The sequence below is a fragment of the Canis aureus genome, chromosome 19 (assembly GCF_053574225.1).
Source record: "Canis aureus isolate CA01 chromosome 19, VMU_Caureus_v.1.0, whole genome shotgun sequence".
NCBI lineage: Eukaryota > Metazoa > Chordata > Mammalia > Carnivora > Canidae > Canis > Canis aureus.
The window spans coordinates 23,633,793-23,659,952 of NC_135629.1; the positions used below are offsets into that span (position 1 = coordinate 23,633,793).

Here is a 26,160-nt window from a genome sequence, read left to right on the forward strand (position 1 = left end):
TTCCTTTGTCCCTTAGGAAAGCATCTAGTATATTCCCTTAATTTGAAGAATACTTAAAATGCGGCTGTCAAAAGTAGACTTTTTTTTTAAGTTCAAAATATGACTCCCACCCAAAGAGAAAATAGGCCTGTGTCAAAGCCTTATTTAACTCATCAATGAGAGAACTAACAGAATGGTAAAGCTGCTTCCAAGAGAATTCAAAAGACGAAATTCAACACACTGAAAGATAAAATGCTGGCATGAGATTACTAAATTAAATTTAAAAACCAGTTAATGGCCTATGGGGCAATAAAGCTATAACCATGATCTTTTTATACTAGAGAGAAGTTATTTGTATTTCTTCCAGACATAAAAAAAACCTTCAAGTTAACATGTAACTAACCACAGTCTGGGTCCTGATCAATGATAAATGTGAGTGAGACAAAGGACTGTCTCTCTAGAGAATCCAGGGCACCTTGCATGGACCTTTTTGACAGTGCGCCAGCAGGACAATGAAAGAACACACACACACCATTATCCTTTGACTTGACAGTGCTTTCTACCAATTCTTTGAGTAATCTTTGTACTCCGGTAGTAAAAATGACCACAAATAATAACTTCTCTGGTTTCCTTTAATAGACAGTACACAGAGATCAGTCAACTGGACAGTACAGATGGAAGCCGGTTGGAAGAAAGCCTGGAGAGCAGGGAGCAGAGGCTCTTTTGGCATGAAGATTCAAAGCCTGGAACATTAGTCTGAACTGCAGTTGGATCTCTCGACCAAGCACTGCGTTCTCACACTAGTGTGCCTTGCAGAATGTGCTCGTCTTCCCAGAAAGCTGTTCGGCTGTAGAAAGCTAAAGGCATCGAAGGTCGAAGAGAGGACTCAGTTGCCCTGGAAGTGAATCACACGCTGAGGCTGTGCAGAGTCCCTGAACGACTTGCCTTTCAAACTCCGGGCACTAACCCAACAGAGCAAGGTAGAACCGTGGCCGAGAAAGGACTCAGCCTGTATCAACAGCAAGCACTTTTTTTAAGGGACTAAAAGTTTTGAAGGCAAACCACAAAACTGTGACAAGTGCGTTCAGGGTCTCCAGTAGGGAAGAAGGACAGGAAATTTCAGAGCACAATTCGGAATGAAGAGAAAATGGAAACCAGGAGCTCCTTAGACATTGTTCACCTTCAGAAAGTTTGAATTTGTGAGCCAGCGAAGAATAACATGCTATTTCTACGTGGCCGTGGACAATTGAGACAGTATTGGAAAATTACTTGAAGAGAGGCTGGATTTTCATGAAGTTCTGGATGAGTGTAAAGGATTTTAGCAGATTATAAAGAGTGATGGTTTTCATAAGCACCGTAAAATGGGTTCTGGAAAGACTTAGTGCCGTAGCATCCTGTAATATAACTTTATGGTAGCAGATTGGGGAACATGAAGCAGCCCACTGAATAATTGACAAACTCTGCTTGGAGAATTTTCTAAGGTACAATATTACTGGGCTCCTTTTTCCTTTGTACACCAGTGGCCTGATGGGTTATTATTCGGGCTGGTAACTCTCCAATTTGGCTGCCGTTTGAAATGGCAGACCTGATATGGAAAGTTTTTATAATTGAGAGTTTGAAAAAGTATTTTAAGGTAATACAGAAAGAACCCAAAACAAAATGAAATGAAAAAACAAAAGCCACATCATTTTAGATGAATTGCGTGCCTTAAAATGGTGAACATTAGAAAAGGAAGCAAATTGTCCAGATTCCACAGGGGGTTCTAAGTCACCAAATGACAAAAACAAGATTAGTCATTAAAGAGACGAAAGCAAAAAAACTCCAAGCTGCAGTAGATTTAATTATGAGGCTAAAACTACCTCATACTTTACTTGGAAGAACTAATTAGCTATGGTTTATTATAGTGTTTTTTTTTTTAAAAACAAACAAACAAATATTTCCATATTCCAGATTGTTCTTTTGTGTCATCTTCACTCTGCTTCAATATTCCATAAAAGGTGCTCCCTCCCCCCTCCCTTTTATACAGGTTTCGTGTTCATATTGTGAATAGAGAAGTTTCTGAACAACTTTTTTGGAACATTTTCTATCTATATTCCAAAGCATGTAATATATGCATAAAGATGATTTGTTAAACTGGTCCTTAGTCATTTGTATCATTAAATATGAAGTTTGAGGGAAAATTTGGAACAAAAAAGAAGACATGCAAAAAAAGTAACTTATTCCTTTTTGCATATTTGTATAGCCTTCTAGAAACAGAAATACCCTTTTGCATATTCTTTTACTGTTCTGACTTTTTAAGACCTATTATTTTTTTACATAGGTCAATAAACCGAAGGTGTGCTACTGAAAATGTTTACGTGTTCTTCCATTACATTCAGGGTTCATACGAAGCTGTTAAAAGTGCTCTACTTCAAGTGATCATGTCGGACAAGATTGCAGGTTTTTAGTCATAGTATTACCATAGTTTACAGATGCCAAGATGCACATTTTTTTTCATATTTACATCTTTGAAATCGGGATGCATCTTTTGATTGATGGCATGCTCTAAATGAATTGGCAGTGTTTTTTTTTTCTTTCTTAGTGCTGCATAAAATAATGCTGTGTCTTACAATAAAGTTGTCTTAGAACTGATGAAATACGGTAGTTTATTGCCTCATGGAGGATGACAGATGTGAATTTTTAGGCTTCCTAATCTTACGAATGTTGTTTATTTGTAACGAGTCATTCATCCTAGTTTTGCAGACTGGCAAACAGGTCTTTTAAATTCAAGAGAATGTTTCATCTGACATCTCTTTATCCTGCCCAATGGGGAGAAGGGAATGGGAAATGAAATATAGGAAGAACTTAATATTTCCGTGCAAGTGTCTTAGATGGAAATAACCTTCTCCTGTTCAAGAAAGGTAATGCTCAGAATGACAAGTGCACCTTGAGAGAAGATATGGAACCTGGCTCCCAAATGGTTTAAGAAGGTACAGAAATGGAAGCACAGTGCCTGCTGTATAATTTTTTCCCCATATCTTTTTAGGAAAACTGCTTTCAACCACATTTTTGGTATGTTTATTAATAACCAAAACGTGACAGGGGCAAATTGTTCAACATAACCCATTGATCTGTTTCCTACTGTAAGATGTCATATCTTCCTGATAAAAATTTTAAATTCAAACAAAATTCAAATTCAAACATAAAACAAATAGATAACTTAAGAACATAACTGTGCCCTGGGAGCATAATGTAAGCAGATGTAAGATTTATTCATTTATTTTCTATTAGTTCACATTTTCTTCTATGCACACAGTAATTTTTTTTTTAATTCAGCATCATATTACAAGTAGTTTACACCTAGGGGTTTTTTTTTACATATCTTGGGCCTCTCTGTATCAATATATATTGATCTACCTCATAAAAATGTCTATTTTACAAGGTGGATTTTTTAAATTGCCTCACCTTCCTTGCTGTTCATATTTTTTCTATATTTGAGAAAATTCTACAGAATTCTTTCTTGTACTCCTAAAAGCTTAATGTTACAAGCAATAAAGATTCCAGAACTGTTTCAAACTATTAGTTTGGCCTGTTCTTAGGAACAAAGGTTCAGAGTAAAGAGTTTCCTCAAATACTAGTCCTTCAGAGCATTCAGAAGTGGAATAATGACTTTCTTCAGGACGGTAGAAAAGTTTGGGTTATTTTCCAGAGTCGTTCTTTTCAAAGGACCGGTGGTGAAAGACAAATTTTTTAAATTTTCAACTATTTCAACCTCTAGTTTTGTGAAGAGAAATAAAAATGGATTACTAAGCAAAACAAGGTAATTTAAAAAATGAATTTGTAGAGAAGTGGAAAAAAACAAATAAATACAGAAATAGACATTTCTGCTCATTATTAAGATTCGTTGGGCACAAACTGCTATAAGCAATCACAGATTGAAAGTTGCAATCACAGATTCTAAACACACTCTCACTTTCTGTACTTACCCCGATTTACTTTCCAGTAACAGTCTCTTAACTCCCCATGTTTTTCTTTGAAGTATAGTTAACATACAGTGTTGTTAGTTTAGGGTGTACAATATATTGATTCTCTGCATGACTCATTGTTCGCCATCATAGGAGCATCTGGACTACCCTTTGAGCACCACTAACTTGGACTTCTGTCACAGGAGGTTCCTATCCATTGCATGGTGATAAGGCAAGTCACTCCTGGTCCCCTGTTACCCCATAAGGCATGGAGATGTAATTCATTTCCAAAGAGAAAAGCCTTGTAACGCATACACAGAGCCCAGAATGTGATGTAAAACTTAACTCATCTTTCTGCTCTAACTTCTGACTCAAGCCCCATTATCTCTCCTATTCCTCATGTTTCCCACCCAAGTCCAATCCCCTCCTCTGGATCCTCATAGGACTTCTCTGCCTTCTCTCTACCCCCATCCTTGTGCCACCCCTGGAACAGCAAAAAAGAAAAGCATGTCCTGCTGCAAAAATGAGTTGGCATTCCTAGAATTTGAGTTCAGTGTGTGCCGGGCTGGCGTGCTGAAGTGCCGTATGTATACGTGCTACTTTAACCTCTACAGCAGCCCAGGGACTTGATATTATCTCCACGTTACTGAATCTGAGAATTGGGAAGGTCAGGTAATTTGTCAAAAGTCAAGCAGCTTGTGAGAGAAAAGCAGGAAATAGACTTTGATTTGTCCAACACCAAGTCCTACACTACTGCAGCCTTGTTCCAAGAACAATTTCTCTACAGTCAGGATGGCGAACAAGATTTTTAAAAAATTTACTAGGGGCGCCTGGGTGGTTCAGTCAGTTAAGTGACTGACTCTTGGTTTCAGCTCAGGTCATGATCTTAGGGTCCTGGAATGGGACCCCACGTCAGGCTCCCTGCTTAGTGTGGGGTCTGCTTGGGACTCTCTCTCCCTCTACCACTCCCCCTTCACTGGCTCTCTCTCACAAATAAATAAATTTATAAAATATATGTGTGTATGTATTTAAAATAAACACATAAAATTTATGTAAAATATTCACATAAAATATATATGAAAATTGAGTGAATACATGCTAAGCTCAGCTGTTCTTGCTTTTTTGGCAAAAAGAGGCAAAAAAGGCAGAGGCAGCCGTCAGTCTGAATATAGGTGAAGATAACCCTTCTCTGTTTACTATCTAACCTTGCAGCCTGGTAGGCAGCCTGCATTATTTATTGCTATGTGAGCTCATCAGTGGGCCAAGTACATTTGTTAAATTCTTTTCAAATCAATAAAATGTCTTACACCGGTGAATATACTTGTTACAATCAGAGATAACTGTAATGAGCTAAATATTGATCAATAGCACTGAAAATACCTATCGATCTTACTCCATTTCTGATGGTTCAGGGCGGTATGATAATGTGAAGCTATATGCTCTTCTATCATGACCCTGAGGAGTCCTCTCAGAATTGACGTCTATCAGATGTATGTGCCTGTGGACTTTCACTCTTGAGTCTCTTTGGAAAGAATGAACCTGGGAGTTACCTCCTATTAGATAGAATTTGAGCCCAGTGCCAAAAAATCCTTCTAATATTTCCAACCTCTTCTACTTTTTTTTTTAATTTTTTTATTTATTTATGATAGTCACAGAGAGAGAGAGAGAGAGAGGCAGAGACATAGGCAGAGGGAGAAGCAGGCTCCACGCACCGGGAGCCCAATGTGGGATTCGATCCCAGGTCTCCAGGATCATGCCCTGGGCCAAAGGCAGGCGCTAAACCGCTGCTCCACCCAGGGATCCCCTCTTCTACTTTTGATGCTTCACTATCTCCCCTACAAAAGAAAATAGGAAATATGCACCAAGATTTGTTTTGGCAATACTTAGCTGATTCTTTTTTTTTTTCCAGTACTTCATTTGTAAATTAGACTTTTTTTTTCTTTTTTTGATTTTTTAATTTAAATTCAATTAGTTACCATATAATTATTAGTTTCAGAGCTAAAGTTCAGTGATTCATCAGCCTTATATAACATCCAGTGCTCATTCCATCACGTGTCCTCCTTAATGCCCATCACCCAGTTAGCACATCCCCCACCCATCTCCCCTCTAGCCACCCTGTTTCCTGTGTCTCCCTCTCTGATTTTGTATTGTTTTATTTTTCCCTCTCTTCCCCTGCTTAGCTGGTTCTTAATGTTAACATACACACAAACATGTTTTCTCTCTTTTCTTTTGCATTTATTAGCAGTCTTGACAAGCATGGTGTATCAGGACCGAAGGAAATGGGGGTGGGAGTGGATCTAACTGCCGAGTTTTTGGATAATTATATCATCTTAAATGCTTGTTACACTTAAGGAGTGTCCCAGGTTTTAAAAGTTCCATGATTTTCAACCAGAGTTGTACCACCTGTTATGGGGCATTTGGAAATGTGTTGCTGTATATTAGAATCCCCCAGTGATTTGGAAATACTACTGGCATTTAGGGACCAGGGACTGTAAATAGCTACAAGGCAAGGGATGGTCCCACACAACAAATAGTTGTTCTATCCAAACTGCCTAAAGTGACCCCACTGAGAAACCCTTTTCAACTTACCGGGGAAAATGTGTTAAATCTACTTCTATGGGTACTGCATTCCAGTGTTTAAAGCAGAGATTCCTCAATTTTGAGGGGAAGGAAGGGGGAAAGTAAAGGAGATGATTGTTTCCTGAGGATGGGGGAGAGGTTGTATGTGATTTGAAAAGGCACACATCCAACAAATACGAGAACACCAACTATGAGTCAGTCTCTGTTCCAGGCAGTGAGGATAGAATGTTTTCCTGTAGCTGCCCATCCAATCAATGAGGGAAAAACAGAAGTGACTAATGTGAATAACTTAGAATCATCATTAGTCTTATGAAAGCCAAGTGTTGTGAGAAAAAAGAAAGGATGTAGATAATACCCTAGGTTGGTGGGACACAATGGGGCCTTTTGGGGCTGTGCCCAGGCTTGGGGGTTGGTAAAAGAAAATTCAGTTAATCAAGAAGGAAAAGAAGCTCTCCCGGGGTTAAGAGAAGGTCACAAAGGGGGCAATGGGTAGCTCAATCAGATCAGGTCCGACTCTTGATTTAGGCTTAGGTCATGATCTCAGGGTCCTGAGATCAAGCCCCACATGGAATCTGCACTGGGCATGGAACCTGATTATGATTCTCCTTCTTTCTCTCTCTCTCTCTCTCTCCCTCTGCCCTTCCCCGCCTCAAAAAAAAAAAAAAAAAAAAAGGAGAGAGAGAGAGAGAATGTTACCGTGGCATTCACCAAAGCCCTAAAGCTAATGGAGTTTAGCCAGTTTCAGAAACTAAAAGATAGGAAGACATATTATTCTGAGATTGAAGAAATACAGGTAATCAGAAAGAAAGCTACCTGGCTGGGTGCCTGGGTGGCTCAGTCGGTTAAGGGTCTGACTCTTGGTTTTGGCTAAGATCATGATCTCAGGGTCCTGGGAATGAGCCCCATGCTGGGCTCCTTGCTCAGTGTGGAGTCTGCTTGTCCCTCTCTCTCTGCCCCTCCCCCTACTCACGCCTGCTCTCTCTCTCTCTCTCTTTCTCTCAAATAAATAAATAAAATCTTTTTTTTTAAAGATTTTATTTATTTATCCATGAGAGACACAGAGAGATGCAGAGAGAGAGAGAGGCAGAGACACAGGCAGAGGGAGAAGCAGGCTCCATGCAGGGAGCCCGATGTGGATCCCGGATCTCCAGGATCACGCCCCTGGGCTGAAGGTGGTGCTAAACCCCTGAGCCACCCGGGCTGCCCTAAATAAAATCTTTAAAAAAAAAAAAAAAAAAGTTTCCATTTTTGAGTTCTAACTATAGTCTCAACAATGGGCTAAGTGCTCTCATTTGATTTAATCCTTCCTACAACTGTGTGACAAAGGTGATCTTAGCCTGAGAAAGGATAGAGAGAGATGCTCCGAAGGATTACCACAGCCTCAGTACATGACCACACATCAAGTTGTAAAGCTAAAATTCAAAATTATGTTTGTCTGACTCCAAACCTCATGCTCTTTATTGACCACGACATTATAGAAAAGCAGTTGTTCACCAAGCATCTCTCTTGAACGAAAGCCAAAGAAAATGAAAAGAGAAAAGAAGGAGCAAACAAAAGAGCTGCCCTGGGAGAAAGAAGGAAGGAAGTCAATTGGCCGGTTGGAAATCTGATCAGCAAGGTGAAAATGGGGAAAAAGACAATCCAGCAGGCTGTAGTGTGTGGATTTTCAAGATACACACTTCAGACACTTCTGATTGTGGTGGTGTTGCTTGGAGATGTTCCTGATGAAGGGCCAGCTGGGGGAGAATTATCTTTGCAAAAAGGGTGGAGGAAAGAGCAAAGGCATTTGGGGAATGTCCTTGAAGGTGGGTCGTGAATAGTGAACTAAACTAGCATCACAGCCTCCCGCCCCTGCTCACTTGCAAAGCAACACTTCACATTCCCTGGAAAATCACTCTATGTTGTCCTCTCCTCATTTTCAAAAGAAATTGAAAGCTCCCTAAGGAGATCAAAGATTGGGAAGCCGGAGTGCGAAAGATCTCATCAGGCAAACTAGCAACCCAAGACTGGGAAGGACAGTCTCCTCAGCCCTTCAATTATCAGAAGATAGTGGGTGTCTGCATAGACATCACCATCTTTATAAAGCAGTGGTTAAATGAGTGGGCTTTGAAGTCAGGCAGACCTGGAGACAGGCTGCCGGGCTTGAAATCAATCCCTGCCTTAGCACTTGTTCATTGGATGAACTAGGGTAAGCTTTCTAACCTCCCAAGGTCCCAGTCTCCCCACTATCACCCATCACACAAGGGGGTTTGTGGGCCGAACAAGATAATGCATGTAACAACGAGGCACAGCTAGTCTCTAGCAGGTGCTTCATGAGATCAGTTATTTCCTGGGGGAAAAAAGGTGAAAAATGATGGTTGGATATTAAATGAGATGTAGAAAGTTGGGGTTCTGAGGATTGGCACCGCCTTAGTTTTGTCACTGAAATGACAACACTTTTTTTAAAATTTTATTTTTTTATTCATGAGAGACACAGAGAGAGAGGCAGAGACACAGGCAGAGGGAGAAGCAAGCTCCCTGTGGGGAGTCCAATGTGGGACTCGATCCCAGGTCTCCAGGATCATACCCTGGGCTGAAGGCAGTGCTTGCTGAACCGCTGAGCCACCCGGGCTGCCCAGACAACACTCTTGAAATTACTAATCATTGTCAAGAGCTGATTATATTTCTGGCCCTGTCATGAGCATAGTGGAATATTGGAATATTTTTTCCTTTTTTAATCTTTACCTCAAGTTTGTAATTATTAATCCCAAACAAAAGCTCGGGGAGGTTAAGTGCTTGGCCCAAGTAATATATCTAGAAGATACTCAGGCCTGGATTGCAATTCACAAATGCATAATTTGTGCAAATGCAAATTCTGCTTTACAAAGTAAAGTATGGATCTGTGTCACTCTGGAGTTTGGAGATGGAAGATGCACCAAGGTTTAATGCACGCAGTCAAGCCAAGTAAGGTGTTTTCCAGACTTTTCAGCTCTCCTGCAAGGTCTAGAGAACTTGCAAGAGCCTGGGACCGATTGCCTACTTAACCTGGGTGTCCAGCTGCCTGACTTGCTTCCCCCGGGCTTGGCCCTGCTGCTGACTCAAGGACTGCACCTGCCTTTTTGTGTGCAGAAGAATGCAAAAGAGCCAGCCCAGTGGCCAGATTCAGCAAATGAAAATCAAGAGGCTAGGTTAAATTTATTTATTTTTTAAAGATTTTATTTATTTGAGAGAAAGAGTATGAGTGAGTGAGCAAGCGAGAGAGCACGAGTAAGGGGAGGGGCAGAGGGAGAAGCCAACTTTCCGCTGAGCAGGAGCCCAACCCAGCTCGGTTCCAGGACTCCAGGATCATAACCTGAGCCAAAGGCAGATGCTCAACTTACTGAGCCACCCAGGTGCCCCTATGATGCTAGGTTAAAATTTAAAAATAGCTCTAACTGCCAAATTTTTGCCATTACTAAAAGAGAAGAAAAGAAAAAAGTAAGATAAGGACATTTAGGGCACTCTGGAAAAAAATCACCAAGGAACACCAAACAAAATCATTAAATTCAGAACATGCACCATAGGGCACCCCGGGTGGCTCAAGTGGCTTAGCGCCGCCTTCGGCTCAGGGCCTGATCCTGGAGACCCAGGATCGAGTCCCAAGTCAGGCTCCTTGCATGGCGCCTGCTTCTCCCTCTGCCTGTGTCTCTGCTTCTCTCTCTCCTCTCGGTGTATTCTCAGAAATAAATAAATAAAATCTTAAAAAAAAAAAAGAACATGCACCATAGATACGGGACACTTGGCAATGCCATTTGCCAGTCCACTACCCATTGTCAGGAGGGACAGTAATGAATGGATACTTCAGAAGCTCTTGTAGTTGGTTTTCTAGAAAAGTGTCACACCTGGGTCCATTAAGAGGTTTGCCCTCCTGAAGCCAGAGTCTTTCTTCAGATCAGGAACCATCGAGATCAGGCCCGGTTTTGTCTGAAAACATGCACAGAATGTGCGAAGTTCTTCTGAAGAGCAAGCCCGAGAAAAACCTTTCCTAAAACAGACTTTTCCTCTGGCCTAGAATTCTGGCTCTTACAAAATTGGTCGACGAGGACACCTAGAGGCCTGTCTAGATTATCACAGGCAGGAGGTTTCTGGTGGGCCGCCTGGTGATAACTGAATTAAAGTGCTGTGTGTACAAAAAAATTAAAAAATAAAAAATAATAAAAAATACAATAAATTAAAAAAAGAAAAAATGTGTGCAAACATGTTTCAGTAACCCTGCAGGGGAAAAAAAAACAATTTTGAGTATCTGACACCTTGATTTGTTAGCTGTATCTTCTTGGGGAAATTGTTTGAATTTTTGAAAACTTCACTTTTCTATAAAATAGAAAATAGTGACTTTAGGAATCTCACAGTTTTGTAAGAATTCAATGAAACTGTGCACTTAAGGAAGTTAGCACCCTGCCAGGGATACAGAAAGTTCTTATAAGTGTTTCTTGCCATTACTGCTTTTAATGTGACCCTACAAGGCAGTGTAATGTAAGAGAGTTGTTATTCATAATATTTAATGTTATTAATAAATTTAAGTGTTAATACAATGAAAAGGGTAAATATCAATATTTAAGACTCATTGAATGCCAGGGCCAGGACTCGAGTGACGTGATTGAGCTTCTTGCTCAGGTGCAAAATGATGTAAAGGCGCATCAGAAAACCCCTAGATAAATAATATTTTTTTTAAAAAATGAGTAAAATAAATAAATAATATTTTATTTTATTTTTTTAATAAATAATATTTTAATGCAGTCTTTTTTAAAAATCAAAACTTAGGCTGAGAAAATCCATGATGAACAAAACCTTAAAATTTTAAATAAAGGGCAAGATCAGTATTACTGGTTATTCCTTTTTCCTCTGGCTCCGTTATGGCTCAGCATTACACTGCACTGTACTAGGACTTAAACCTAACAAGCAGAGGAGGCAAGTGTTCTATATACCCATTTTACAGATAAGGAAATTGAAATCCAGAGGAACTGCTCAGACACACTGCCCAGAGCCACATAATCAACTATAGAGCCAGCAATCTCCCCAGATTTGAATGATTCCAAAGCTCACTCCTGCCCCCTTTCTATCTTGTCCATACTTTTCCATTCATGAAGTGATACAGGCTCAAGATTCTCTGCCCCACAGTGTCATTTCACTTGCACTAGTTTAGAGTTGCCAGATTTAGCAAATAAAAGGGTGCCCAGTTATATTTGAAGTTGAGATAGACCACAAATGATTTTTAGTATGTGTATATCCCATGCATATCCTTTATTTTATCTGGCAGCCCTCCTCTTCACCCTATCACCAAGGAGACCAGACATTTTAATAAATAGAGCTCACAATTTCAAAAAGGAATAAATCTGCTGGATTAATCCTGCCATTTCTGTACTGAGCACAGATCAGGAATGGTAAACGGCTTTGATAGAGTTACAAGCTCTACCCCCCAAATAAAATAGAAAACTGGCTTAGTATCTTGCTTAAAGGCAAAGGGACAAGTTTGAGCCTTATCTGACCTTACAAAGCCCTCCTTTTGGTCTTTACTGAGATGTTCTAGGATAAGAAATTACAAGCCTGAGTTGAAATAAAATAAAGAAAATGCTTTAGGCATTTTGCACTGCGTGTCCTGCAAATGTTGTTATTTTCAGATCGCTGGCTCCAGGCAACATAAATTATTTCCTTTGCAGAATAATATTCTGAACCCTAATGATTTGCTTCTGTTCACAGTGCAACGAAGATGATTGAGAACGAATGAAATTTGTTCTTTAAAAAAAAAAACCTGGTAATCCTGTTGCCCACCTGGAGCTGAACCATCAGCCCCTTAGAGCTCAGTAAATAGAATCTATTGTCAGAAACTATTTCTTCTAATAATGTTATTGCATGCAGATGAAGAAGGAGAGAAATATTTCAAGGCTAACCTGAACTTTAAACGCTATTTGAATTATTAGGTTTTTAATTATAGAAGAGTGAATCATTAAAACCTGTCAATGGATTGAACAACCATTTTAGTTTCTAATTCACACCCTACCTAGCCAGTGAAAATTTCTTAGAGCCTTCCTATATTTTCCAGATCACTCCTAGATCCCTCCCAGATACTGGTGTGTGTGTGTGTGTGTGTGTGTGTGTGTGTGTGCTTACCCTCCATCCCCTTTATTTTATTTTTTTAAAGATTTTATTTATTTATTCATGAGAGGGAGAGAGTGAGGGAGACACAGGCAGAGGGAGAAGCAGGCTCCATGCAGGGAGCCCGACGTAGGACTCGATCCCGGGACTCCAGGATCAGGCCCTGGGCCTAAGGCAGGCGCCAAACCGCTGAGCCACCCAGGGATTCCCCCTCCATCCTGTTTAGTCTGTGAGCTCTTAGAGATCAGGGAACATGTCTTTCTTAAATATGAGTTCCATTCAGAATCTAAAGCCAATTTTTTGTCTAGCAAGTGCTTGTGGAATTGCTTGGTGTATACACACCGGATTAGTTTCCTAAGGCTGCATAAACAAAGAACACAAACTGTGTGATTTAAACAACAGAAACGTATTGCATCCCATTTCTAGAGTCCAAGACAGGGTGGTGGCAGAGTTGGTTCCTGCGGAGGCTGTGAGGGGGATCTGTTTCATGCCTCTCACTGGCATCTGGAAGTTGCATCAATCTTGGTGTTTTGTCACTTGTAGACACGGGTCCTGAGATCAAGTCCCACATTAGGCTACCCACAGGGAGCCTGCTTCTCCCTCTGCCTCTGTCTCTGCTTCTCTCTGTGTGTCTCTCATGAATAAATTAATAAAATCTTTTTTAAAAAATGAAGAAGAAAAATCACCTGAATCTGAAGGATGTGCTTTTGAGATGCAAATAAGACAAAATTAAAGACTGACGGGCTCTAGGTGTTTTAACAATCTCTACTCAGCAGATTTTTGAGAGAAGGGTTTGGGAGGAATTCTCTTTCAAAATTGCCCTGAATAACGATCTTGAAGTAAAGATAATTCAACGAAATCAGGATATTGACAGTTGAGAACAGATTTCTACCTGCCCCATTAACACAAGAGTTCCCAGCTTCTCTGCTAATTCTTTTTTTCTTTTGGGGGATTTTATTTATTTATTTGAGAGAGAGCAGGAGCAGGGGAGAGAGGAAGAAGGAAACTCCTCCCCTGAGTGGGGAGCCTGGCAAGGGGCTCGATCCCAGGACTCTGGGATCAGGAACGGAGCGGAAAGCAGCCCCTTAACCGACTGAGCCACCCACATGCCCCTCTTCTGCTAAACCTTAAAGTTGATAAAGCACAGGGGCTTTACTTAGGCAGTGTGACTACAAGACCCAGCTCAGACACCTGCTAGCCCTATGACCTTGAAAAAGTCATTGGGCTTCTCTAAGAATCTCTCTTCTCTCCTCCCTTCCAAGGGTTGATGTGCAGATTAACGATGATATGTACAGGGCTCCTGGGTGGCTTAGTCCGTTAAGTGTCTGCCTTCAGCTCAGGTCATGATCCCAGGGTCCTGGGATCAAGCCCCACATTGGGCTCCTTGCTCAACGGGAAGCCTGCTTCTCCCTCTCCCATTCCTCTGTGCTTTCTCTGTCAAATAAATAAAAAAATCTTTTTAAAAAAAAGATGATACGTATAAAATGAATAGTGCATTGACAGGCTGAGAGTAAACGCTCATTGTCTGCTCGTGATGGTGGTGATTTTGCTATTTCGTGACCTGGCCTCCTAACATGCAGTTGATGAATCCAGGGGTGTGTGCTTGACACAGCTAGGGCAATCACACCCCATCATAGGAATTTGAAATTGGGAAGTGCAAACATCAGAGACTGGATGGTGTCAAAATTTGACATTTGAATCTTTCTCCTAAAATAGCTGTCAGAGGACCAGCAGCATGAGCCTCACCTGGGAGCTTGTTACTTGATACAGGATCTCGGGCTCCAGCCCAGACCTACTGAATAAGAATGCATTTTTCATAAGGTGCATATAACAGCCTGAGACACGCTTAAGGGAAGTTTATTACTTTCTTAGGCATTTTTGTGACCTTTGCATGTTCATACCTACATATACAAATGCAGATGTTTATAAAAATACTCTCAACTGATGCCTTATCTGTTTTTTAAGCCGGAGCTAGCTCTAGTTCATTCCTGCTACTTGCAACCCCCAAATCTCAACAGCATCGCAGACTATATTCACTTAGAGTTTTTCCACCATATCCTATAATGAAGACAAATCTAGAAGTGGAAGAGAGGTTAGGTTCTAAAATCAACCCATAAGGTAGAAACTGTGTCTGGTCACAACATGCTAGAAAATGTAGTAGAGATGTCCCACATTAAAAAGCAATACACCATCCTGCAGTAAAGCCAACACAGCTGATTTGGGAACACACTGATACTTCTTCACTTGAATTACAGAGGAAGTAGTAGCTTCTCTTTCATGATTACATTGTATGAAAGTACTTATTTTTAAACCCCAGACCAAGGTGCCTAGATGGCTCAGTCTGTTAAGTTTCTGGCTCTATTTCATGATCTTAGGGTTGTGAGATCCAGCCCCACATTGAGCTCTGTGCTAGGTGTGGAGCCTACTTAAGATTCTCTCTCTCTCCACAGCCCAGCCCTGTCCTGCACTCACCCATGCGCATGCACACACTCTCAATCTCTTTCTCAAAAAAAAAAAAAAAAAAAAAAAGTAAATCCCAAACTCACAATCACAACAGGAAGATTATTCTATGGAAACTGATAAAATAGAGGCGTATTTCCCAGCTCACGTCCATTCTGGGGCATAAGTTTGTTGAGTGAAATGGCAATCAGAATCACTTACACAATTTAAATGTTTTCCCTGCTCTCTCTCTGGTGTGTAGAGTTGATTTTTCACACATTAAATGGAATCCTGTTATGACTCTCAGTATGTCAGATCACACATCTTTGTAGACATTGCACACTCCCCAATTCTAGCCTTCTGGGCAGCCACTAGGAAGTCTTAAAGGCTATTCTAGATAGTAAACAGGCCAGCAATAATAACCCTGTGACCACTCCTGTGGCTCAGTGGTGCTTGCCTTCCAGAGCATCCACCGTTAACACAGCCTTTGCTTGCTTTCCTAGAGGATGTCCACTACTCCTGTCCTTTCCCCCTGTTGTATTCCACACTGTCCACGCCATCAGAACAGGTGGCCTTGTCTGACAGGTTTCACTGTAAATTGTGTGTGCCCTCACTCCTAGCAAATACAAATTCTCTATAGTGATCAAGATTTGATGGCTCACTCGTGAAAGGTTTCCTTTTCTAGCCACTTAAAAGTATTAAGGACTCTGCACGATAACAAACAAGCCCGCACCTCCCTAATAGGCACCTATTAACACCATCTTCACAATGTACTGCTGTCTGTCATCCACTCTTCTGCTTAAAAATGGTCCTCATGCTACAATGTGAATAAACCTGGAGCATATTTTGCTAAGTAAAATAAGCCAGACACAAAAAGACAAATACTGTATGATTCCACTTATCGGAAATGCCTAGAATTAGCAACTTCACAGGGACAGGTAGTAGATGAGAGATTACCAGGGGTTGCAGGAAGAGGAGAATGAGGACTTCTTGCTTAATGGTTACAGAGTGTCTATTTGGGTTGATGAAAAGTTTTGGAAACACGTGGTGGTAAATGCAATTAATGCCGCTGAATTGTATGTACTTAATGCAAATTTTATGTAATATATATTCTAAATAGTAAAAGAAATGGGGAAAAATGGTTGCTACTGTCCACATCATGAGGTCTGCATACCTAAGGTCCCATATTCTTCTAGCTAGCCTTACTGCTTAGTAAATCCAAGGACCACCATCCACTCCATTCAAAACTCTCCTCATTCTCTCCAGTATCAAACACACTCTGTGTGCATTCTCATTTCCTTGGTTTTTCATGTGCTCTTCGTGTATTTATTAAATTAATTACTTATGAAGTATTAATTTATCAAATTACTACCTATAATGTGCCAGGCAATAGAAATACCAGAGTCTCAGACATGGGCTCCATCCCCTGGAAGTTTGCAGTCTAACCAGGGCGTCAGTCAAGTTCATACATAATTGTAATATAGTACAATGTGATATGATCAGGGACCCCTAGGAAACTGGGTGTGGGCAACCAACATAATGAGGGGTAGGGTGGAGTCAAGAAAAGCTTCCTGGAGGAAGTGTCCTCTGACTCTGTGTGGGTGTGCATGTGCACATGCACAGGATTGTTGTTATCTTGTTAATTTGTTTTAAAGGAGGCATATCGCCTTTGTAATAATCGACATCAGGCAATACTACTGGGAGTAGCCATCCTAGAACAGAGTCAGCAGCATACAGTTTGGTATTATCATTGCAGGACATCCGCCAGTTAATGGGTTCTTGTCCAAGAATTGTATCTACAGAAGCATCCTAACTATAATGGGTGCTTTGTCATGCTGGAATCCAAGTATGGCAGATTAAAATCATCATGATATTCTAAAAATCTGAAGAAAAGAATACCTTACAACAAGGGAATAGCATGCACAACTTACTTGGCCCATGGATTTTTCCCTTCTTTTTTGAAGTCTCAGGGTTGGGGTGAGGAGTGTCCAAGAAATTAAATAACTTAAACTTGGGATATAGGGAAAGGCCAATGTGTATGGCCCATCTGAGCCCTCCCTGAGATTGCATGTAAATAAATGAAAAAATTTTGACTCCTATTATTTGGAGGTCAGGTGGCATGGTGGGAAGGAAAAAAAAAAAGTGGAGTCACTTTCCCACATGGATCTTGTTAGTAGAAATAATAATAAGACCTAACAATAGTTACACTCTTATCAAATAGGTTCAATTCTCAATCCAATACACCCTCGAGGTGAGTACTACCATTACCCCTATTTTACAGATAAACAAGCTGATGCTTTACTAGGTTACATGCCCAACCTCCCTGGGATTAATGCCATTGGACCACTTTAGAAATGAGCTCTCTCTATAACCATCCCCTTTGGTTACTTGAGAAACCAATACCCTCTGGCTAGAATTCCATTTGGGAAAGACTCTTGGAATTCAAGTCTTTAATAAGTTTGTTTTATAAATTTTATTTAAATTCAATTTGCCAACATATAGCGTAACACCCAATGCTCATCTCATGTGCCTTAATGCCCATCACCCAGTTACCCCATCCCCCCACTCACCTCTCCTGCAAAACTTTGTTTCCCAGACTTAGAAGTCTCTCATGGTTTGTCTTCCTCTCTAATTTTTCCCCACTCAGTTTCCCCCTTCCCTTATGGTCCCTTTCACTATTTCTTATATTTCACATATGAATGAAACCACATGATAATTGTCTTTCTCCAATTGACTTATTTCACTCATGTCTTTAATAAAGTTTAAAATTCTGGCTCCGGCTAGCATAAGCACTTCCATAATCAAACAGTAATGTGTAGATCTGATGCATAAATAATGCTAGACTAACAATGAAGGTCTGATCTAGCCTTCAAAGGCTGTTGGCTTGATAGATACTGTAGATCTGGCAAGATCTCAATAGAGCAAGAAGATTTGGGCTGGAAATCTACCAAGAACCTCAAGGGATATAGACCTTCTTAGCCTGGTGTCTCTGTTAGGGCAGTATCAAAAGTTACCATGCTATAGGACTAGCTAGGTTATCAGATAAACCCTAAAAGAAAAAGAAAGTAGTTCCAAACTCACACTGCCTAGATTCTGATCGACTATATATTTTTAACAAGTAGAAAAGTAGTCCAAATCCACTCTCTACTCTCAGTATCCATTAGCTACATCAATAAGGCAACTGTAAGCCTTCTTTGAAGATAATCCTGAAAAGGGTACATATATTGATGTAGAGCAATTTATGAATCAACACATCAGTAACCATTCCTTGACATAGGCTGTACTTAAATCAAAAAGCCAGTCTGGGGAGATCAAATTTGTGTGCACCCTAATCCTCTCTATTTAGTCCCTGTATAGAAGACAGCAATAGTACAGGGGATCCAAAGAACCTAAATAGAGGGACTCCTGGGTGGCTCAATCAGTTAAGCATCTCACTTTGGCTCAGGTCATGATTTTGGGGTCCTGGGATGGAGCCTCTCATGAAGCCCAGGCCCTCCTTTGAGGCCCAAGTGACATTCCCGTTGCACACTCAGGGAGGAGTCTGCTTGTCCCTCTTCCACTGACCCTCCCCACTGCTCATGCTCTCTCTCTCTCTCTCAAATAAATAAATAAAATATGTTTTTAAAAAAACAAAAAGCAGGGGCTCATGGGTGGCTCAGTCAATTAAGCACCTGCCTTCAGCTCAGGTCATTATCCCACAGTGTAGGGATCCAAGCCTGAATCAGGCTCCCTGCTAACAGGGGAATCTGCCTCTCCCCCAACCTACACTCTGTCTCCTGTGCTCTCTCTCTTTCAAATGAATCAGTAAATTTTTTAAAATAACACAAAAAACAAAGAACCTAAATAGAGTATTTGGTTTTATTAATATGATTTTAAGTAGCAGATTTATTTCTACTTATACTTGGCTTAAGTAAAGAATCAAATGATGTTAAGTTGCTTGGGTACATACTGCAATTTGTTTTAAACAAATTGTACTGTAATGGTGCCAATAATGGTTCTCCTAATCTCTAAATTCTAAAATTCCTTTGTAGGACCCTGTTCTCTCTGGTTATAGGACATCTCCTCCTGGCATGTTCTTCACTTTTACTCTGTGTTGTAGAAGAAGTTAAATGTGCAAATCTAGGAAGAAAAACAGCATGTTATTGGTTCTACTCTAAGACCCAGATGTTAGGGGATGTCTCTCACACTAGGGTCTTAGTCCAAATTCCTTCTGTGTATTTAGGGGGCATGTGTTAGCAGGTGTTCTCACACTTCTCTACTCCCCCTTTCTTCTAGAACAGAATTTGCTAGCCCTTGCACTGTTGACTTCTTGGGCCAGATACTTCTGTTGCAGGGGTGCAGGGGCTGTCCTGTACAATATAGAACATTCAGCAATATTGCTCTCTTCTACACTCTAGAAGCCAGTAGCATCTCCTCCCCAGTGTAGCCACCAAAAATGTCTCTAAACATTGCCAAATGTCCTTTGCAGAGACACAATCCCTCCTAGAGAAGCACTGCTCTAAGAGGAGGAGTTGCTAATCTGATTGGTGACAGTGTTACCTCCATTGGGCCACATTTCACTGGTGGGGTGATCACTGTTCAACAGCTCTTCACCTGACCTCTCTCTTGCTTTCCGAAGCTTCTTAAGTCACAGAAGCCAATAATGTGATGGCTAAATGAAACTGGGTTCGCAGACACTGGAATCAAATCCAGCTTTGGCACTCACTGGGTATTTAACTTTATTCCTTCCTTTCTCTAAGCCTCAGCTTCTGATCTGTAAAACGAACATAATGATAATACTTATCCGTGGCAGATGCAGCTCCTCCCATGTTCAATATTTGTGTTGCCCTTCTTCTATACTAAAACCCACAGTTTTGTCTGGGCTGCAATGTGTCCAAGTTAGGATTGTTAGATCTGGCAAATAAAAATATAGGATGTTCAGTTGGATTTTAATTTTAGGTAAATGACAGATTTTTCTTGTAAAACCATGTCCCAGGGCAGCCCCGGTGGCTCAGTGGTTTAGCACCTGCCTTCAGCCCAGGGCGTGATTCTGGAGACCCGGGATCGAGTCCCACGTCAGGCTCCCTGCATGGAGCCTGCTTCTCCCTCTCCGTCTGCCCCTCTCTCTCTTTCTCTCTCTGTCTCTCATGAATAAATAAATTAAAAATACTTAAAAATAAAAAAATAAAAATAAATAAAAGCATGTCCCATTTACTAAAAATAAAAATGTCTTTGGTATATTCAGGGCCCCTCAGAGCTTGATCTGCTCTTTTCTTTCTTTTCTTCTCTTTGACACTCCTCTTCCCCTCTTTCCTACACCCTCACACTTTAGATAGGTCCCAAATATGCAGGTCCCAAAATTCTGTGAGAGAAAAAGAAGGAGTTTCACTTCATCCTTGAACCTGAGCTAGGTCCAGGGCTTTGCTTTAGAGTGTGGTACTCTTAGCAAGCACTGTACAATCTTGTACTTTTCTTTTTGAAGTTGATAGGTATATACTCCATGGATCAGAACATTGAAAGGGAAAATGAGTAAATAGTACCTCAAATTCCTAACAGAAGTTGGCAAGGAACAAAATCTAACTTTTGCAGAAATGGAGTTTTTTTAAGCTTTATTGGAATATAATTGAAATGTGACATTTTATAAATTGAAGGTGTACAGTGTGATAATTTAATACACATAGATATTGTGAGACAATTGCCACAATAAGGTTAGTTAAGACATCCGTCACTTCACATAATTATCTTTTTTTTTTGGTTCAAGGGAGAACATTTAAGATCTACTGTCAGTAGTTTTCAGGTGTATGATACAGTACTGTTAGCTATAGTCACCATGCTATACGTTCAATTCCCAGAATTTATTTATCTTATCACTGGAATTTTGTACCCTTTGATCAACATCTCCCTGTTTCTCCTGCCCCTGGAAACCACCATCCTGCTCTCTGTTTCTATGAGTTTGTCTCTTGTTTCTTTGTTTCAAAAATAAGTGAGATCATACGGTATTTGTCTTTCTTTGACTTTACAACATAATGTCCTCAAAGTCCATCTATATTGTCACAAATGGCAGGATTTCCTTCTTTTTATGGCTGAATAATATTCCATTGTATGTATATACCATATTTTCTTTGTCTATTCATCCATAATGAGTCACTTAGGTTGTTTCCATGTTTTGGCTATTGCAAATAATGATGCAGAGAGTAACAATATCTCTTTGAGGTCCTGGTTTAAATACTTAAAATTCTTTTAGATATATACCCAGAAGCGCGGTGGCTGAATCATATAGTAGTTCTAATTTTAATATATTTTTAAAGATTTTAAGTGACCTCTATAATCAATATGGGGCTCAAACCTACAACTCCGAGATGAAGAGTTGCACACTCCAACGACTGAGCCAGCAAGTTGTCCCCTATTTTTAATTTTTTGAAGAACCTCCATATTGTTCTGCATATGTTTATGGGAATGTTTACATTCCCATCAACAGTGCACAGGGGTTCCTTTTTACCACATTCTTGCCAGTATTTTTTATCTCTTGACTTTTTTGTAATAGCCATCCTAACAGGAGGTTTTGATTTGCATTTCCCTGGTAATCAGTGATGTCGAGTATCTTTTCATGTACCTATTGGCCATATGTATGTCTTCTTTGGGAAAATGCTTATTTAGGTCTTTCACACATTTTTTATTGGATTATTTGTGGTTTTCTTTCTAATGAGTTGTATGTGTTCCTTACATATTTTGGATATCAACCTTTTACCTGGTAAGAGGTTGGAAATGTTTTCTCCCACTTTGTAGTTTGTCTCTCTATTTTGTTTGTTACTACTTTTGTTGTGTAGGGGCTTTTTAGTTTGACATAGTCCTACTTCTTTGTTTTTACTTTTGTTACTTATACTTTTAGTGTCATATCCAAAAAATTGATACCAAGACCATATGTCAAGGAGCTTCCCCTTTGTATTTTCTTCTAGAACCTTTACAGTTTCAGGACTTACATTTAACTCTCTTCAATCCATTTCAAGTTAATTTTTTTTTTAATGGTGTAAGATTGGAGTCCACTTTAATTCTTTTCTTGGGAATATCTATTTTTCCCTGCACCATTTATTGAGGAGACTATCTTTTCCCCCATTGAACATTAATCTCCAAGTATTAGTTGACCATATGTGGATGGGTTTTTTTTTTCTGGACTGTCAATTCTGTTCCATTGGTTTATGTGTTTATTTTCATGCCAGTAACATACTGATTTGTCTATGTGTGTGTTTTAAAGATTTTTCATTTAATCATTTAGAGAGAGAACATGAATAGGGGAGGGACAGAGGGAGAGAGAGAATCTCAAGAAGACTCTGCACTGAGCGGAGCCCAGTGCAGGGCACGATCTCACAGTCCTGAGACTATGAACTGAGCTGAAATCAAGAGTTGGTCACTTAACCAGCTGAGCCACCCAGGCATCCTCCTATGTGTTTATTTTTATGCCAGTAAAAACTGTTTCGATTACCATTCTATATAGTTTGAAATTAAGAATTATGTTAACTCTAGCTTTTTTCTTTCTCAAGATGGCTTTGCCTATTCAAGGTCTCCTAGAGTTCCATATGAATTTCAGGATTATCTTTTTCTGTATCTGTAAAAAATGTCTTTGGGATTTTGATAGGGATTGCATTGAACCTATCAATAGCTTTGGATGGTATGAACATTTTAACAGTATTTTTCTGATCCACAGACAAGAGGTATCTTTCTATTTACGTTTTTCAATTTCTTTTGTCAGTGCATTACAGCTATCAGTGACTAGATTTTTTACTTCCTTGGTTAAGTTTATTTCTAAGAATTTTATTGTTTTATATGCTGTACATAAATGAAATTTTCTTTTTTTCAGCTATTTCGTTGTTTGTGTATAGAAACATAACTGATTTATATATGTTAATTTTATGTGACTATTTTGATGGAATTTTTAGGATTTTCTATATATAAGATTAGACCATCTGCAGTCAGATAATTTTACTTCTTTTTCAATTTATATGCCTTTTATTTCTTTTTCTTGCCTAACTGTTCTGGCTAGGACTTTCTGTTTTTGTAATTTTTTTTTTCTGGCTAGGCTTTTCAATACTATGTTGAAGAGGAGTGGTGAGAGTAGGCACCCTTGTCTTGTTACTGATTTTAGACGAAAAGCTTTGAGCTTTTCACCACTGAGTAAGCTGTGGTTTGTTATAGATATAGCCTTTATTATGTTGAGCCTTTATTATGTTGATCCTTCTTTGTGCAATTTGTTGAGAGCTTTTATTGTGAAAGGGTGTTGAATTTTGGCCCATTTTCTGCATCAATTGAAAAGATCATAGGATTTTTATCCTTTGTTCTATTAATATGATATACCACATTTATCAATTTGTGTATGATGAACCATTCTTGCATCCTAGGGGTAATCCCATTTAATCATGTAAATCCCATTTAATCCTTTTAATGTGCTTTTAAATTAAGTTTGCTAAAATTTGGTTGAGAATTTTGGCATCCATATTCTTCAGGGATACTGGCCCATAGTTTTTTTTTTTTTAATTTTTTAAAATTTGAGTATAGTTGACACACTATACATTAGTTTCAGGTATGCAACATAGTGATTCAGTGTCCTATAGTCTTCTTACAGTGCCCTTATTTGATTTTGGTATCAGGGTAACACAGGCCTCACAGAATAAGTTTGGGAGTTCCTTCTTTTCCTTTGTTTTTTTTATTTATTTTTATTTTTTGAGAGAGTTTGAGAAGGATTAGAATACCTAAAATATTTGGTGGAATTCACCACTGGAAACTTCTGATCTTGGACTTTTCTTTGTTTGGAAGTTTTTGATTACTGCTTCAATATCTCTAGTCCTTTTTGATCTGTTCAGATTTTCTATTTCTTCATGATTCAGTCTTGGCAGTTTGTTTGCTTCTAGGGATGTATCCATTTCTGGAGTGTTATCCAATTTTTTGGCTTATAATTATTCATAATAGTCTCTTAGGATACTTTGTATTTCTGTGGTATCAATTGTTACCTTTCCTTTTTTATTTATAATTTCATTTATTTGAGTCGTCTTTTTTTTTCGTGGTTAGACTTACTAAAGATTTGTCAACATTGTTTACCTTTCAAAAAAATCGAATTCTTAGTTTCTTTTTTTTTTTTTTTGTCTTTCTAGTCTCTATTTCATTTATTTCTGCTCTTATCTTTATAATTTCCATCCTTCTGCAAACTTTGGGCTTAGTGTGTTCTCTTTCTAATTGGATGAGATGTAAAGTTGTTTGACGGCTTCCCTTTTCCTTAATGTGGACATTTATTGTTATCAATTTTCCTCTTAGGACTGATTTTGCTGCATCCCATAAGTTTTTATATATTGTGCTTTTCTTTTTTCTTTTTTTCTCTTTTCCTTCCTTCAGGTAAGCTTTACACCCATCATGGGGCTTGAACTTATGACCTTGAGATCAGGTGTCACATGCTCTTCTGACTGAACCAGCCAGGCGCTCCATCCCGTGTTTTCATTTTCATTTGTCTCAAGATAATTTCTGATTTCTCTTTGATTTCTCTTTCTACCCATTGGTTATTCTGGATTGTGTTGTGTAATTTATATGTATCTGTGAATTTTTCAGTTTTCCCTTGTGTTACTAATTTCTGATTTCACACCATTGTGGTCAGAAAAGATATTTGATATGATTTCAATTTTCTTAAATTTGTTAAGACTTGCTTTGCAACCCAACATATGATATGTCCTGTAGAATGTTCCATGGGTACTTGAGAAAAATATGTATTCTGGTGTTGTTGCATGTTCTATACATGTCTATTTGATCCATTTGGTATATAGTGTTCCTGAAGTTTGCCATTTCCTTATTAATTTACTCTTTGGATGATCTTTCCAATATTGAAAGTGGGGCATTGAAATCCTCTGCTATCATTGTATTGCTGTCTATTTTTCCCTTCATTTTTAAAAAAGATTTTATTTATTCATTTGACAGAGTACAAGCACAAGCAAGGAGAGTGGCAGAGAGAGGGAGAAACAGGCTCCCTGCAGAGCAGAGAACCTAATACAGGGCTCAACCCCAGGACCCTGGGATCATGACTGAAGCCAAAGGCAGACGCTTAACTGATTGAGCCACCCAGGCACCCCCTCTTCCTTCATTTCTCTTAATATTTGCTTTAAATACTTAGGTGCTCCAATTTGCAATTGTTATATCCTCTTAATCAATCAATGCCTTTATCACTATAGTCACCTCATTTGTCACCTGTCTTTGTTTATAATTCTTTTTTTTTTTTAAATAGGTTCCATACTGGATGATCTGAGAGATCAAGACCTGAGCTGAGATCAAGAGTCAGATACTTAATCGACTGAACCACTCAGGTGCCCCTCTTATAATTCACTTTGTTGGCAAACTGTGGCTGTGAGGAGGCTGGAGCCAAGTGGAGGGCCCTTTCAAGACCTCTAGTGGCACAGAAAGGAGCGTCTCCTGCTGGGTCCCTGTGCCAGCAGGCCTGCTTATGGACTGTGGCTGGGACAAATGAGACAGGTGGGACAGGCTGGAGCCCACTTTCAGGGCCTTTTCAGAATCTACAGTCTAAGTGAGTTTGGTAGGCTTACCTCCAGGGGCTCCCAGCCCTCCAGGGGCTGAAAAAGGATAGAGCCAGTTCATGGCTTATTTCAGAGTCCACACTTGGGACCAAGGTTTGTATGCCTATTATTTGATATACAGGTGGGCATTAATTCTTCTGGGTCCCTTGGCATATGGTGGCAGCCAACAACAGCCAAATGGGATTGTGGCTAAGTTCTCAGGGTTATGGAGCTATTTCTGAGTCTCTAGCTGAGAGCATGGTCTGAGAGTCAGCCAGATGGGAACTTGCTTTGGTGTATGCGCATGCGTGTTTGGGGGAGCTCAGGATCTCTTACCTGGATCCCAAAGTTTCTACAAAAACATTTTCATTCATGGATGGATGACAAAATATTCCTGTTCAAGTGGGGACACAAATAAGGGACACCTTATTCAGCTATCTTGCTCAATAAATGGTTTTAATTAGGGGCTGAATAGCAATTTCATCTCACATATGAAGCTGATTGATAGTGGCCGCCTGGTGTGGGGCTGTGAAGGTCTCCGAGGTTGCTTCTGGGCTTGGAGACTGTGTCATGATCAGTTAGCA

The 26,160-nt window shown here is 39.7% G+C and overlaps 1 protein-coding gene across 5 annotated transcripts in view; it reads left to right on the forward strand.

The window, feature by feature from the left end:
- Positions 1-2,615, forward strand: part of FRMD4B (FERM domain containing 4B) — a 319,973-nt gene extending 317,358 nt beyond the window's left edge. For all 5 annotated transcript variants that reach the window (XM_077858098.1, XM_077858096.1, XM_077858097.1 and 2 more), the window contains one exon: positions 619-2,615. In XM_077858098.1, the coding sequence (XP_077714224.1) occupies positions 619-739 (121 nt within the window). In that variant the 3' untranslated portion in view covers positions 740-2,615. The remainder of the gene's footprint in view (positions 1-618) is intronic.
- The last annotated feature ends 23,545 nt before the right edge of the window (positions 2,616-26,160 follow it).